The following is a 17670-nucleotide window of genomic DNA, read 5'->3' on the forward strand; positions in this document are numbered from 1 at the left end:
TAAATTAATATCTAAAATTATAATTCAATTCATCTGATATAAATTACTATTTCACGTAACGCTCAAACGCACGCACACCCACGCATTCCATGACTACGTGACTGATTCCTTATGCAGAAGAAGAGACAAAGAGATGTTTATTAAGGAGACAGTGACCCTTAATTGTATAGTCACAATGGGAAAAATATTTTGGATTTTGATGTTTAGTCGGTATTTCTGGACCAAAGAGCCGAAAATTATTTGTAATTATCCGGACTTTGTTCTTGTTATCAAATGTATTTTCTTCATGAAATTGATGATAATACATGTAATTAATGAATTTAATTTTATATAGAAATTAAAACCGATATTATATTTTCCGGTATCGCTCTGAAATGTTAAATTATAGAATTTATGAACAATCATACTATCATCATCATAATCACGATGTAACCTAAGCATTAAATGCGAATGTGTCTATTTGCATGCATCTAACCACTATACGTATATTTATTTTGCCTGAATAATTCCAGCCTTTTTTTTTTTAATTTAATTCTTACGCAGTCCCGACTTACTGTAGGGCTGCTTCTACACTCAAAGTTATCTGCTATTCAGAGGGGAAGCAAGACTCTACCTACTAACAATACCACAGCTTTCAACACGCCATTAAGATGGGCCCTCGGCGTTCGCCAAAGCATTCAACCCAATGGTGTATGTATATCCAATAAAGGGCCCAATCAAGACCTGCGGTTCCGGGCTCTTCGGGAGCGAGTCCCCAGCCTCAAACCACCGACTAATCTGCGGTCAATCCCAGATCCCACTCTCAGTTGCTCAGCAACTTCCTTCTGCAATATAACATATTGATAGAGGGACCATTGCAATCCAGGTTTCCTAACCACCGAGCATAGGCAGCTAAAGCAACCAGCTAGGCAAAAAGGATTTTGAATTCCTTCACTACTTTCAACTTCCACCCTTGCCCTAGGACCTATGGTAGCCCACAGAGCTTGTTCTGGAAATTCGACCGTTCCCTCCATGTACGGCTTATCTCGGCCAGCACAGCCCAACCTGAGGCAGTTAACAAAAGACCGGAACTCAAACCGATACCCCGTGCGTAGCAACGTCTACAAAGCTACGAGGCCCTTTGAATAATCTCAGCCTTGAGTAACATAGGCTATATTTATTTTCGAAATATACAAAATGTTTATCTGTAATATAATAATTTACAAAAAAATTGCACTTTTTTTCAAATAAATGTTAAGATATTTTGTCAAAACACTATAAACTTGTTCAAACTTCAAACAATGTTCGTTATCTGTAAACTGATTTTTTATGTTTTTATCACGTTTCCAGCTAGGATGGCTTAGGCTAAGGTTATCATAATGTTATGAAATATTTAATAAAACGCTTGTCAAACGGTAAACCTTCTTTTCGGGTTTTCGAAAAGTTAAAAACAGATTAATTTCCCAATGCAATGTCGGTTTTTACCTAACCACAAATTTCAAAAATTTAAATAAATCAGAGTTTGATTCTAAATGTACGAATATTATCCTTCATTATTGTTTTTAATTCACTGATTTGATCCTATTTGCCTAATAGGTGGAAAGGTTTACACCCTTCTGTCTTGCATGTTGTTCCCACGAGAATGTAAGTGCGTGATCCTATTTCACCATTCCTACTGCTGATAGAGGACAAATCTTTGTTTTTATTATTTTTATTATTAATTACTTAAGATGTCATGTGGAACATGGTGTAATGGTTGCAGCTCCTAACAAACGTTGTGTAAAACAAAAAACTTGGCGATTAAAAAGAGTGGCGGAGCGTTTATTTCCAGTTCTTCTCGTCCGTTCTACGCCCTTGATTTTTTAACTGGCAGTAAATGTAACTAATTTTACAGCATTTAATATGTATTTCTTTACTAACGTTTATAAGTGTACATTGTGTTACCTTAATTAGTAAATGATTTTGAATTTGAAATATTGATTGAAGTACTGTCGAATTTTGCCGGCATGCCGGTTGTCGGTTCCTCATGACTTACCGTCATGAAGGAGTAAGTCTCGCACATAAAAAAAAACTTAGCTCAGCCGTTATTTCACCTCACGATCTCAGGGTTGAAGGTCGGGCGAGTAGAGTATAACCACTGGACAAACACTGGTCCTAAAGGCCGATTTACATTATCTTAGTGTTTAGGAGAGTGCTTTAGTACAACTTGAAAGGCAAGTTCTTTAGCGTAGCGTTTACTAAAGCAAGTAGCGTTTACATGTTTCAACTAAAGTACTATCCTAAAGCACTCTCCTAAACACTAATGATAATGTAAATCGGCCTTAACATCATTCTCACTTTGTTACAATTATTTCATAATTTTAATATCAATGATATGTTGTTAATTTAAAAGATAAATTCCTGTTTCTAATCCCTCTTTATTAAATAATATAAACATAAAGACGCCCTAATGTTTTTAACAGTATTTTATTTTGATTATTTATGCGATTGTGTTTTTTTTTAATGTAATAGGAGGCAAACGGGCAGGAGTCTCACCGTTAAGTGATACCGTCGCCCATGGACACTTGCACAGCCAGAAGGCTCGCAAGCGCCTGACGGCCTTTTAAGTACGGCATTGGTAAGCTCTTTTCTTGGAGGACCCTAAGTAGAATTGGTTCGGAAATACCTCAATGGGCAGCTGGTTCCACATAGTGGTGGTGCGCGGCAGAAATTGCCTTGAGAAACGCTCAGTTGTTTATAAAAAAAAGGTTTACTTTAGAATTACCTGCTCCTTTGGTAAAAAAAAAATATTATTTGAACGATTAATTAAATTAAGTTTATTTTTTAGGATTCAATTTTCCTACGATAAATTGCTATTAATGACTGTACACCATTCGTCACAGAGTCAAGGCCGAATTACAAAATTGTAGACAGTTTCGTTTTGTGATTTACGAGAGCGGACGTGCAAAATGTGTTTCGATTATAATTTGTGAATTATTGTGTTTATTCAAAAGTTATATTGAGTTATAAGATATAAGTCCGTTTGTCTAATAGGTACGTATGTTAGTAAATGAATTCTATACTGTGTCATTAATATGTTGCAATATAGCTTTATTTATCCCGTTTGATGAATTAAACAACGGTACAAGAGTCATGTTAAATGAAAAGAACTTAAGAAAGCTACATTTGAATTATGAAATTTAATGTCCGATGGGTTAAGGACACATGAGTAAACCTTTTTACAGTCATATACGAGTACTAAATTGACTTAAATTACTAAAATAAGTAAGTCTTAACTCTTAATAAACAACTCTGAGTACCAAGACTCACCGAGACTTCGCCTGCATAATATTTGTAGAGACTTCTCGTTCAAATCAGTTAATGTAAATATTTTGAATTAGATACAGATGGTACCTATAATGTTTTAATTATAACTAATTTCTTATTATAAATATTTATAATCCCCTTTATAATATGAAAGATGCAATATTAATTCACTAGAATTTCAATCAGTTCGTGTTGGCTATGTTAGGTTAAAATTTCATGATGAAATTGTTGAAATTTTCCGTATCACAAATTTGACATTTCTCGTAATACGCTAGACTTCCAATTACGCTTGAAAACCTCATTTGTCTGCCGTTCTTGTGTGTATTTCACATAAAAATCTTCTGAACATATGTCTAATAATTTATTTGATATGTTTGTAAATAGAGAACCCATATAGTTATTATTAATAACTATTGATTAGTATTTTTAAAATGGCGGTGTTTTTAATAGCGTAAAATCTATGTTTAAAATAAGTTGACAATAAAAAAATAGGATGGTTTATATGAATTATATATTTGGTTGTTTACATTAGGGCAATAATTTAATACATTTAACATCTGTCAGTTTTAGATTCATAGTGACGAATCGATTTTAAAATATGTGATACGTAATTATAAAAAGTAATGTTATTAAATTATTAAGGTTGTAAGTCTCGATGCTTTTAAAGCTTCCAGATGTAGGTCCAGCTTTAATAAATCAACTTTCTTTAAAAGCATTTATTTCTGTTTATATTTGTATCTTCTACAGTTTTGATATTATGTGTGTCTCACACAGATCAGTTAAGGAAAATAAGTGAAACAAGCGTAGTTACACAGTAAAAATAATGAGTATTGCAACATATTTAATAATAATTTTCCTGGCCCACCATTTACCCATTTCGTCTGATTCATAATTTCTATGGGCAGGTGACATGTCTTGTGGGTTTTTGGGTGTAAGTAAGATTAAGAAACAAAACTTAGCGCTAAGTCTCACTTCCGTACGTCAAAAATGTATTGGATTTGGACATACTGGAGTCTTGTCTAGACTTGCCGGTGTATTACAAATGGAAACTTCTTTCTCAAGCTTATCTATTGTTTGGGACTTCCTGTTTTTATGCACTGTACATTTTAGGATATTTATTGCATATTATTGCGAGGTACGATTCATTCGGAAACATTGCGTAATAATATATTTTTTCGTCCTTTTGGCCTTAAAACCCAAATATATATTAACGAAATCACACGAAACTAATCAGGTTTTGTATTACTAAACTTTTCAAAAATCAATATAAATCTTTTAAATGTTTCTTACATAACTTAACACACTTAAATCTGAACTCCCATAAATATTAATTCTTTATTTTATAACAACAAAAGCCTTGTCCCGATATTAATTATAGTTATTAAATTATTACGATACATAAATGTATAGTTAATTCCAATAGCTATTTCTTAAACATTGTTTAATATTTCAGCAGTGAAATGATCGTGATAATTCGTAATGCCATAAACTTATTGAAAACTGTGAAATCATAAATTCAAACAGTCTGTTGTATGAAATTTGTTTGAGAAATATAAATTTGATTACAATAATAAAATATAATTTATAATAAATATTCCTATTCGTTATGTCAAGAAGGTATCGCATATTGTGAAATATTATCATAGACAACAATAATTCGGTTGTACTAAACCTATTGGCCTCAGATTTTAGCCGTTTCTTTGATTATTTGTATCAGTCAAATGAGTTTTTACGCTACGATGCGCAAGCGAGCTGTATCTGTGATAGGGCGCGTGCGGGGGAGCCCCAACAGCATTCTGGCGGTAATACCAAGAAGGCTGGATTGCCCATACATGGGTCATTGCAATGGACTGCATGGCTGTGTATGCTTTAAAGCTTATAAAATATGGGCAGATACTGTCTGCTTAAATAAATAAATAATGATTACCTAGGTAACACTGAAAATGTTCAGAAAATGAAAAACGGCTTAATGTAGAAAGTTGCCAATACTTTTATTGTTTTTCGAAGTAATCTCCGTTCCTCTCTACACATCGTCGCATTCGATGGAACCACTTAGAAAAGCAGTGGGCTCATTCTTCTTTAGGGGTCTCTTGTCATTTGGCATTTACGTACGCTTTCACCGCTTCTTCAGGGCTCGTAAAGCTAATACCTCGAATTTTTATCTTTAGTTTTGGGTTCGTAGCAATATCCAGCTTTCATCACCTGTGACGATGTCAAATACAGCATTTGAGTTACCGCCGTTGAACATATCTAAACATTTGGCGACACCAGTCCATGCGAAAGTGTTTCTGGTCGTCGGTTAAAGTATGGGGAATCCATCTGGAACAAAGCTTCATGACGCCTAAATGTTCGTGTAATATTTTTTGAACTTGACTCATACCCGTATCTGCTGATAGGTCACTCTCTTATCTTCCTCTATCATACGTCGCACAGCACTGATGTTATCTTCAGTAGTCGCTGTTAAAGGACGTCCCTCTTACGCTTAAACTCGTTAAACAGATTGTAAATAGTGGCACGAAATGGGGCTTCATTAAGAAATGCTAATCGCAGCCTGTCATAGCTTTGAGTTGAGTAAGCCCACAACGAAAGTCATAATAAATCATTGATCGATATGCCGCCAATTCACAAAAACAAATGACAAATGAATGCAATATACTACATTAGGTTACCAAAGAGTTCTAAAATTGAAATTCAAAAAGTTTTCATTAGCAATGTTTCTAACTGGCCAGTTCTAAACATTTTCAGTGTTACTATTACTAAACTTTGTTCTGCAAACTATTATTAAGAAAAGAAACAATAGACTGGGAGCAAACTTTTTAAATTAAATTAAATTTTCTATTTATTAATTTTTAATTATTACTACATATGTAGGTTAAGAAAATTGTAAATACCTTATTAAGATATCTTATCTAGGCATTTTCTAAGGTAAATATTTCATTATGACCGGCATGCGCTCGTTTTACGGTCAATAAACTGAGGTCAACGACTTTGACCTAAATAAAAAAGTGTACTCACAGATCAGATATTACTGTTCTGTATTCGTAACTGTTATTGAATTGAAAAAAATTTGTTACTTGATTTTTATTGATTCCTATATTATATGAGGGACATAAACGGAGTTTGTTAATAAACATGGGTTCTTTGCTCACGTATAAAAAAACTGTGAAATTCAGTAAACCTAAAAATGTTATTGAATATAAGTGGTGGTGCGCGGCAAGACTATTTTCGCCGCGCACTTTGTGGAACCAGCTGCCCACTAAAGTATTTCCGAACCAATTCGACTTAGGGTCCTTCAAGAAAAGAGCGCACCAATTCTTAAAAGGCCGGCAACGCACGTTCTCCTCTATCACTTAACATCAGATTAGACTCCTGCCCGTTTGCCCCCTGTTCTATAAAAAAAAGAAAAAGATATCTAATATCTAATTAATTGTCTTGATATTAACCTAGAAATGGTTTTTATTCCGTTAATGATGACCTCGCCTTTTTAGGCTTAAGGCTGGTTTTATTTCTAATCTTATTTTTCTAATTCTTCTATTCTTCTCTTTATTTAATCTTATCACTTTACTTGAAATGTTGTAGAATTTTCTTATGAAGATATCGTTTAATTTATGTAATAGTATGTATTTCTTTACAGTTATTTCACCTTGTTGTTATAATAATTATGGGAATAAATTAAATATGGATTCAGGGCGATACGACACGGAACGATTACAAAACCCACGAGAAAAAGCCAGCCTTCTATCGAAAATATGTTTTTCGTAAGTAAATGTAAATTAAAAATAAATAAAAAAGTCAGAAGTTTGTCCTACAAATCAAATCACTCAACTAGAACTATTTTTAAACAAAAAAAGCGATGGCAAGCGGCCGGATGGGATGTCGTTGATCCCAGAAGTTGGGACGGGCTTTGGTATGGGATGCTACTTGTGTGGACACGTTAGCCCCGTCTCACCTCCCTCAGACGAGGAAAAAAGCTGCAGCAGCCGCAGAGCAGGCGGAAAATAATAAACGGCTCAAATATAAAAGTCTTACCACCAACTTCGATTTTATTCCCTTTGGAGTAGAGACTCTTGGGCCGTGGACTTCAAGTGCACAGACGCTGATTAAAGATTTAGGTTGGCGCCTGGCAGATATTACCGGTGACCCCAGAGCTGGTGCTTTCATTTACTTGCGAAAAACATATTAAATAAAGAATTTATTATTTCAGATATTTCAGCTTTTTTATGTCGGTCACATGAACCGAAACGAAACAGGTATGAAAGGCCTAAGCAGTAACCAGCCAGTTTATTAAATGTTGCACAAATGCTACGGCTACGAATATCTTTCAGGCCGCTAGCTAAACGGGCTTTTTTGTTAAGAAGCTAGGCTGTTGACTGAACGTATAATTAAACTAGTTGGCTGCGACATAAATACGACACAGGGTCATCAACATTTTAAAGTGACCTCTTGGGAACTTTTATATGCTTGCTGATTTCAGCGTTCCTTGTTTTTTCAACCTTACATCAGTTAGGTAGATCGCTCCAGGGCCATTGTATAGATCCATACGTTGATTGCTACTTTATTGACTATTGTTCGACGTTTCTTTTTACAATAAATATCATTGTATTACAATTTTATTAAAGACTGAGTGTTTTCAGGTACACTCGACATATATTCCACTTGGGAAGAAAACGTCAGCTTACTATAAACGATTTGTACAGGTAATTATTAATATTTTAACCTAAATCTAATATATAAAATTCTCGTGTCACAATGTTTGTGGGTTGGGTGTTCAATACCACCGCACTTTTTTGACGATACTAATTATTTAGGAGTCTCGGAGGACCTTCATTGGAACACCTCCAAGTGAGTTTTGCTACGGAAACGCGTCTAAATATTTTTACAAAAAAAATTAAAGTTTTGTGTAATGTATTGAAATTTGTAAACAATCCGCCATTTTCTACTTTTCTATTGGTTATAAGAAATGTGACGTTCACTTTAAAAAATCGTGTTTTTAATTTATCGATTGTTAATAATCGTTTTTTTTATTTATCGATTATTTCCTCATTTTTGAAATTTAAAGTTATAGAATAATCAACATTGAAAAGGCATTGTGACATAAAATGCCTATGCTTTGGTACGCAAGGGTGGAGGGGCTGCATTTCCCGTAGCGCCGGAGCTGTCCAAAAAAACAAATATTATTTAGATCGGTTAGGTTAGGTTAGTATATGAATAGAAGCCGGGTTAGGGAGGCTTGAATTAACAATTATTATTTAGATCGGAGCTGTCTATCTGTCTGTCTGTCTGTATGGGGGCCATCGCATTTTACGACCTTGATCCCCACACTCCCCGCGCCAATCACACTTTCCCAGGCGCGGGGGCCCGTAATCGGGTTTCGCCAGGTGAAAAAAAATTTTTTTTTTTAAATATTTAGACGCGTTTCCGTAGCAAACTCACTTGGAGGTGTTCCAATGAAGGTCCCCCGAGACCCCTTAATAATTAGTATCGTCAAAAAAGTGCGGTGGTATTCAACACTGTTACCCGTCAAATTATTATTTACGTCGGCTCTATAGGATGAAAGCTTCGTCGCCTGACGCACATTTCAATCTAAGTTTCTAAATGGTTCTGTGCATATAGAACAATCCAGAAGTTCACAGGTTCAAACGCAAGACCTCAGGGAAGCACTGAGCTGCACAGTTTTTTATATATCTTTATTTTCAGGTGTTTGGCACACCATAGAGCTGCGTTAAATGGTGATCATTTATCAGAAGCATGGAAAGAAGAAGTCACACGGAAAGGTTTTGTCTTTTAACTATATCTGCTCGGACAATACGCCATAGCTATTTTGGTCATATGGTAGTCACCGAAAACGGGCTTCAAAGCTGGAAAAAAAACTATTTACAAACGTCCTCAGCGCGTTAGAAAACTATGTGAATAAAATAATGACAAAAAAGGTTTTATATATAAAGGTTCTGCCATGTGCGGAATGATACTGGCCACTTACATTTCGATAAAAACTACTATTGTTGAACAAATATTTGCGCTCTTTTTTAATTAATTGCATTTTAATCGCGAATTTAGTATATAGCACTAATTATTTGCACATTGTTATTTACAAAACACATGGTTTTAGTGGTATCACAGATGGTTTATGCAAATGTTTAATGTTGAACATTTAGTTTAATCATTGACAAGTTACTGATAAAAGAAAACAATATATTTATTTGGGACGAAAGATTAACCGACCAAATAAGTGTCGACTTTACATACACATACACACACTGAAGTAAAAAACAGTGAATGGAAAATTGTGCGGCAGACGGCTTAATGTATGTAATTTGTATAATTTCAGATTCTGGCGGGAAAGCTTATCTTTTACGAGCCATTTTCAGGATATACGGTCCCAAGTTCCTACTTTATAACGTTACGTTTGCCATTTTAGACTCATGTTTTAGGTTAGTATATATATTTTATTTCGAGTTATTTAAATGATCTACTTAGAACTTTCTTAACGTACAAAGTCATAATTAAAATTATTAAAAATTAAATAAAAGAAAATTAAAACAAATTTAAAAAGTTTGGTCCCTGTGGCAGTGTACCTTTAACGCTGGCAGCATTTCCTCCTTGTATTGCGATACTTATTCATTGAACGAGGAAAGCACCAGCTTGCGTCGCCGGTACTATCTACCAGGAGCCAACTTAAATCTTTAATTAGCGCCTGTGTACTGTTGAACCCCAAGAGTCTCTACTCAACAATTAAAATTAAATGAAATTAATTTTAATTTTTTTTATTTTCCTCGCCCCAACGAATAAATATCGCAATACAAGGAGGAAATGCTCCCAGCAAAAGTACACTGCCACAGGGGCCAATCTTTTTAAAATTGTATTATCTTTCTATTAATCAATTTTTAATTATTATTATTATTACTAAGAATATTGTAAATACTGTATATTTGTGTGCTGGAAATATATATGAGTAATATTTAAATTTAATAATATCAAATTTGATTTTACGAATGTATCAAGCACTTCTTATCTTTTGTTTGAATTGCATACAATTTCTGGCTGTGTTGCAAAACTCACTACGAAGCTATGATCATTGCATTTTTCAGGATATCTATACCATTGTGCCTTGAAGGGTTAATAAATTATTTTTCTCCTTTACACTCCGGAATGACTGAAGTTCAGGCATATTTGTACGCCGTAGGTATTGTTGGGTAAGGTCTTTTGTTAATAATTAAAAAGCTTTTAATGCTGTTTAACTTACATGATAAATGCACCACTGTTTTCTTTACTTGATTTCGCTGGTCGTGTACGCATGTAGTAGGGACAGCGCTTTTATATTTTTGTATGTACGTAAATTTGTGGCCCAATCCCACATAAGATTTTCAACCTTCTTTTATATCGTTCTCCCATCTTCTTATCTGTCTCTCTTTCGTTTACCACTTTTTTGCTTCTTCTCCCATGATCTTTTGTTATTCTAAGTTAATTAGTTTAAGTTTTTATTTCATGCGTGTGTTATTATAGACCCGTAAACCCGTGACCATACTGCAACACAATTTTTAGAGAATAATAATTGTATTATTCTTATTAATGTTAAGTTAACCAAGTACACTTATGAACGTCAACAGAAAGATGTTAAATTTATTGTAAATTTGGTACCAGTTCGCAAGTCAGCTAGTTAGAGCGGGCAAGAAGAACTGGCAAGAAACTCTCCGCCACTCGTTTTAATCGCCAAGTTTTGAGTCATACTAATTCTAAGGCAGAGCAGGCATAAATATTTGATATGGAGTAAATTAATCCCAAGGATTAGGATAATTTAAATAATCGTCAAATTTATAAAGCGCTTTCTTGATTAATTTACGTTTAACGAGAGTTTTGAATTTATTCAATGATAATTCTCTAATTTCGCTTGGGAGTTTGTTGTAAAAACGAATACAATTTCCATATAAGGAGTGGTTTATCTTGGAGCCTGGTTGGTCGTACGCTTACATTTGTTCTGTTTTGAATATTATACTGGTGAAAGTCACCATTTGTTTAAAATCGATTATATTTTTTTTGTACATACAACAAGACCTCAACCAGATAAAGTCACATTTATCTTAAGTACTTATAGATTGACTGATTCTCTCAAACTTTTTTCAGATTGATGTTCATAAGTTCAGTATTAACACATGCAATGCTACTATTCCAACTGGAAAGCAGTATGATACTCACAAAATCATGTTGTTCAGTTATATATAGAAAGGTATGTAAATATATTTATTGTATGTAAAGCCAGGTCCAGACCAGTGTAACGTGTAATGTAATCCGCTCCGTAATGTAACACGAATTCTATGTTTGGACGGCACTAAGATCATTACCGTCATTATCAGAACGCTCGCTCCTGCTGTCCGGCTGATCCATCAGCTGTAGGTTTTTTGTGTGAACACAAAGGCTACTTGTTCGGCATGTTCATATAGTCTAGTCGACAAGTTGAAAATGGAACAAAATAGAGATACTGCTCTTAAAATTATGTGCGATAGCTCATTCGAACCGGAATGACGCCTAGAAAAATGTGCTAAAAGCGTGTATTAGCACATAAAAAATTGCAAAAGTTATAGACAATTAAAGATGAAAAAAAAATGGCATTTAGTTTTTTGCCAATATTTAATAAACTATTAATATTTAAGAAATTTCAAATAAAGATTCTGAAAGAAGAGAAAATTTCCAATAAAAAACTCCGAACTCTCGGAACTCTATCTCCATAATTTATAACTTTAATTTAACGCTGAAAATAGGTCTGCGGGTGACATTTTTAGGATTCGCGCGTGGCGTCAAAAGCGACTACGGCACATTAATTAATTTATTTAAGGTATTGAATATTTTTTTTTAAATTTGAAAAAATTATGGTGTGTTCTGAACACTATAATTAATTTATTCCCGTTGAAAATTTTACTTAAAGTTAATTTTTCAACAAGTTAAATAATTGTTAACAAACGAAATTTTCTCGAACGACCGTCTTAATTGTAAGTGAAAAAAAATGTTTAAATAATGGTCGTAAAAATATTTCGCTTCGTAGAGCCTTTCTTACATACATACTTAACAAGATCGTGCCATAAAAGTTAAAAAAATATTTATACTTTGTTTATAACATTTTTTTTACTTAAACAAAAACTTAAAAATCCATGTAATGATGTTAAAAAAATTTGTTTTTTTCTAAATCATCATACAATCGTTTTTTTATTAATACAAGATATTTATTGATTTGCAAAAAAAAAAATTCCCGCCATTTGTTGATAAATTTTTTTTTAACAAATTGAATAAATACATATTTTTTTTAAAAATTTTAACATAACTTTATTACATTAAAAATTTTATGATTTTAAAAAAAAAAAATTTCCTAAATAACAATTTTTAATTGTTTATAATCGTTTTTTTTAATTTTCTATTGTTTAAATAATTAGTAAAAAAAATTTTTTTTTCTAAAAGTCATAATTAACAGTCCTCTATAAAGTAACAGAAAAAAATTTTTTTTTAATCAACAATTCTATTGTTTATTAACTTACCAAGTTGTTATAAACAAATATTCAACTTTTTTTTATTTTTTTTCTAAAACTTGTAAAATTAACAAAAACAACCATATATAACAAAGTATAGAAAAAAAAAATTTTAATTTTAAATAAAAGTAATATTCATGATAATCAAAAAATTTACAAAAAATTTTTTTCTATACTTTGTTATATATGGTTGTTTTTGTTAATTTTAGAAGTTTTAGAAAAAAAATAAAAAAAAGTTGAATATTTGTTTATAACAACTTGGTAAGTTAATAAACAATAGAATTGTTGATTAAAAAAAATTTTTTTTCTGTTACTTTATAGAGGACTGTTAATTATGACTTTTAGAAAAAAAAATTTTTTTTACTAATTATTTAAACAATAGAAAATTAAAAAAAACGATTATAAACAATTAAAAATTGTTATTTAGGAAATTTTTTTTTTTAAAAATCATAAAATTTTTAATGTAATAAAGTTGTGTTAAATTTTTTTAAAAAAATATGTATTTATTCAATTTGTTAAAAAAAAAATTATCAACAAATGGCGGGAAGTTTTTTTTTTGCAAATCAATAAATATCTTGTATTAATAAAAAAACGATTGTATGATGATTTAGAAAAAAAAAAAATTTTTTAACATCATTACATGGATTTTTAAGTTTTTGTTTAAGTAAAAAAAATGTTATAAACAAAGTATAAATATTTTTTTAACTTTTATGGCACGATCTTGTTAAGTATGTATGTAAGAAAGGCTCTACGAAGCGAAATATTTTTACGACCATTATTTAAACATTTTTTTTCACTTACAATTAAGACGGTCGTTCGAGAAAATTTCGTTTGTTAACAATTATTTAACTTGTTGAAAAATTAACTTTAAGTAAAATTTTCAACGGGAATAAATTAATTATAGTGTTCAGAACACACCATAATTTTTTCAAATTTGAAAAAAAATATTCAATACCTTAAATAAATTAATTAATGTGCCGTAGTCGCTTTTGACGCCACGCGCGAATCCTAAAAATGTCACCCGCAGACCTATTTTCAGCGTTAAATTAAAGTTATAAATAAAAATAGGTAAAAAAACTTTTTAAGTTAAACGGTTTTATGTTAAACATACATTGCAATGTTTAAGATAAATGTACTAAAAACCAAAAAATAATAAAATAGATACAGTCGTGGGAATTATAAACATATGCATAGACTAGACTAAAATAAAACCGTGGGGCACGTCAATTGTCTACAAATTATTGACTTAATGTGCGATAGAAGAATCGTTTAATTCGTCGTTAAAATAGGCAGTTGGCCCGCAGACGTCCTGAAATTACTTACTATTTTCTTGCTCATGGAAATTCCAATAGTTATACACTCCATGTAAATAAAAGAGATGTTTCAACTAGTTTATCGTTGGACATTCACACTGCTGGCTGGCGAGGAATCGTTTCACTGCTCGTAGTTTGTCTTTAATCGACAAAACATATGATAAAAGTACTACTCGCTCACCACTATGAAACCCTAAAACTCGCTTATAATCGAGCTTGCTAGCTTGTTTCCACATTCTAGCCCTACTTATCACACGTCCATCGTTGTCGGTTGAACAACTGCCTAATTATAGTGTAACATTACAAAACAAACATTTTAATCAACGATTGTAGACAATTGACGTGCCCTACGGTTTTATTTTAGTCTAGTCTATGCATTTTTTTTTTTTTTTTTTTTTTTATAGAACGGGGGGCAAACGGGCAGGAGGCTCACCTGATGTAAAGTGATACCGCCGCCCATGGACACTCTCAATGCCAGAGGGCTCGCGAGTGCGTTGCCGGCCTTTTAAGAATTGGTACGCTCTTTTCTTGAAGGACCCTAAGTCGAATTGGTTCGGAAATACTTCAGTGGGCAGCTGGTTCCACATAGTGGTGGTGCGCGGCAAAAACTGCCTTGAAAAACGCTCAGTTGTGGAACGGCGGACGTCGAGGTGATACGGGTGGAATTTCGTATTCTGCCTCGACGTCCGATGATGAAACTCAGCTGCAGGTATTAATCCGAACAACTCCTCTGAACACTCTCCATGGTAAATGCGGTAGAAGATACAGAGTGACCCCACATCTCTACGCAACGCCAAAGGATCAAGCCGATCGGAGAGGGATTGGTCGTCGACGATTCGAACCGCTCTGCGTTGTATACGGTCAAGTGGAAGGAGCTGGTACTGGGGAGCCCCCGCCCAGAGGTGAGAGCAGTACTCCATGTGGGGCCGAATTTGCGCTTTATATAGTTGCATGCGGTGGCCCGGAGTGAAGTACCGCCTCGCCTTGCTGAGCACACCAAGCTTTTTGGAGGCTAATTTAGCCTTTCCCTCCAAGTGACCGCGAAACTGAACTGCATATGTTTATAATTCCCACGACTGTATCTATTTTATTATTTTTTGGTTTTTAGTACATTTATCTTAAACATTGCAATGTATGTTTAACATAAAACCGTTTAACTTAAAAAGTTTTTTTACCTATTTTTATTTTCTAGTTTTTAGTTTTTATTTCGCATTCTGTTTAATTCATTTAGTGCTTCATTATTGCAAGGTTCCTTGCCAGTTAGTTTATATAAATAAATCAATTCTATAATATAAATATAATATATATTTAATTAATAAAATAGATACGGTTTTTAATATAATGTTATATATATATTATATAATAAAAAAATAAATATTATATAATATTTATTTTTTTATTTTATTTATTTAGTTTATTGTATTGTCACCAAAATCCAAAGTGTATACAAAATTTCAGATTAATCGGTTGACAGGAAGAGGGTGAAATTTGAATTACTAAATTTGACCCAAGAATAAAACAAACGGGGTGAGCTAAATAAAACCGTTTAATTATGGAGATAGAGTTCCGAGAGTTAGGAGTTTTTTATTGGAAATTTTCTCTTCTTTCAGAATCTTTATTTGAAATTTCTTAAATATTAATAGTTTATTAAATATTGGCAAAAAACTAAATGCCATTTTTTTTTCATCTTTAATTGTCTATAACTTTTGCAATTTTTTATGTGCTAATACACGCTTTTAGCACATTTTTCTAGGCGTTATTCCGGTTCCAATGAGCTATCGCACATAATTTTAAGAGCAGTATCTCTATTTTGTTCCATTTTCAACTTGTCGACTAGACTAATAGCAACAAAAGTTAAAAATCATTTATTCATATAGGTAACGCAATGTACACTTATGAACGTCAAAAAACAAATACATATTAAATGCTTCTAATTTTACATTTACAGAAGGCTCGCAAGTGCGTTGCCGGAAAAGATTTTTTGTATCTTCGCAATAAGCATTTTGAATGTGCATTGTGTAGAAAACATCGTGAACAAAGCGCCATCGTTTAAGAATCAGAGACGATACTTGACGAACTATGATTCCCGTATGTTTTTTATAGGGGGGCATATCTAGCATACGGGACTAGGGATAATCGATGTTTTTCTAACATCCCTTAACAATCCCGTAATCTATGTCATAATCGAAAGCTTATCTTCGATATTTATCGAAAATCGAACTGATTTTTGCATTAATATTTGACAAAGAAATACAATGCAGTGAAATGGTTCGAAATTTATTAAGAAACATAACAAATTGTTACGTATCCGATATTTTGCATATTCCGATCAACTGACTGAATGAAAAGAAGTGTTGATAAAGAAGAACCTTTTAATATATTTCTTTGTTGATAAAGAGTAGTGAGGAAGTGTGAGAGAGAAAGAGCGAGCGAGACTACGAAGAACGAATGAAGGGAACGACCTGGTCGCAAAGAATGAATACCTATGTGAAAGCGTTCATAAAAGACATAATTTGTTTCGTAAGTTGCATTGGTCGTGCGGAAAGCCGTGAGTTTACATCGATGTTACGATATTTTTGATATAGCAACATCGATGTTTTTGCTTTCAACATCGATGCATCGAGCAACCCTATACGGGACGCCCAAAAAGCGTTTCCGGCCTTTCGTTGTCATTTGTCAAAAATTTATTGAATTTCGACTATGTCTACTGCATATTTTTATAACTCTCGAATGTCAGGTATCAATGCAAAAAGGTATAATGTCATTTGTCTTTATTTTCAGTTACTTCGAGTTAATTTAACAGCTGGGGGCAAAGCCTCTGAAGGCTTAACGGGGTACATAATAAACTTACTCACGATAGACACCGAGAGGTTCCAGATGGCCAGCTTATATCTCATAGACCTAGTTAGGATACCAATAGAGACAACTGTCATAGTTTACTTAATGTACACACAGATAGGTGTATCAGCATTATTCGGAGTTGGGTTTTTGCTTATGTTTATACCGCTGTTTAGTAAGTAGACTGTAATTCTAAATTAAAATCTAGTTAATCCGCCCAAAAATATTTATTTATCCATATCTTAACAATTATTAATATTTTTTTATTTACTATATACTTTTACACACAAATCTTCCAAGACTTCTTTACTTATACTGTTAATTTTCCGATTCAAAGTCATTGCAATAAATTAAACTATTGATCGCAGGAAACTTTATTTAAACTAAATTGTATAATTCTGGAAATTAATTGCTCCGTAATATTATTTTAGATATATACATAACTCTTTTTAAAATTATTCTCTATTTTATTAGTTAAAACTTATTGAAAAGAATTGAAAGCGATATATTATATCTTTTATTGTATTTTCAGGTTACTTAGGTAAAATAGCAAGTAAATTCACTGAAAAAATGACAGTGCGCACAGACAACAGAATACGACTCATGAACGAAGTCGTACAGAGTATAGAAGTTATTAAAATGTACGCCTGGGAAAAGGCTTTTGAAAAAATCATTGGGAATGCTAGAAGGTAACGTTTTTATAGCACTAGGTTAGAAGT

The 17670-nt window shown here is 32.8% G+C and overlaps 1 protein-coding gene across 1 annotated transcript in view; it reads left to right on the top strand.

The window, feature by feature from the left end:
- Positions 1-2883: 2883 nt before the first annotated feature.
- LOC125055577 (probable multidrug resistance-associated protein lethal(2)03659) overlaps positions 2884-17670 on the top strand; it is a gene marked incomplete at its 3' end in the record, with an annotated part of 30607 nt that continues 15820 nt past the window's right edge. Inside the window, exons 1-9 of the mRNA XM_047658034.1 lie at positions 2884-3012; positions 6920-7043; positions 7920-7982; positions 8983-9059; positions 9614-9716; positions 10374-10478; positions 11407-11509; positions 16895-17126; positions 17484-17640. Of these exons, the coding sequence (XP_047513990.1) occupies positions 6964-7043; positions 7920-7982; positions 8983-9059; positions 9614-9716; positions 10374-10478; positions 11407-11509; positions 16895-17126; positions 17484-17640 (920 nt within the window). The remainder of the gene's footprint in view (positions 3013-6919; positions 7044-7919; positions 7983-8982; positions 9060-9613; positions 9717-10373; positions 10479-11406; positions 11510-16894; positions 17127-17483; positions 17641-17670) is intronic.

Source organism: Pieris napi, chromosome 13, assembly GCF_905475465.1.
Source record: "Pieris napi chromosome 13, ilPieNapi1.2, whole genome shotgun sequence".
Taxonomy (NCBI): domain Eukaryota; kingdom Metazoa; phylum Arthropoda; class Insecta; order Lepidoptera; family Pieridae; genus Pieris; species Pieris napi.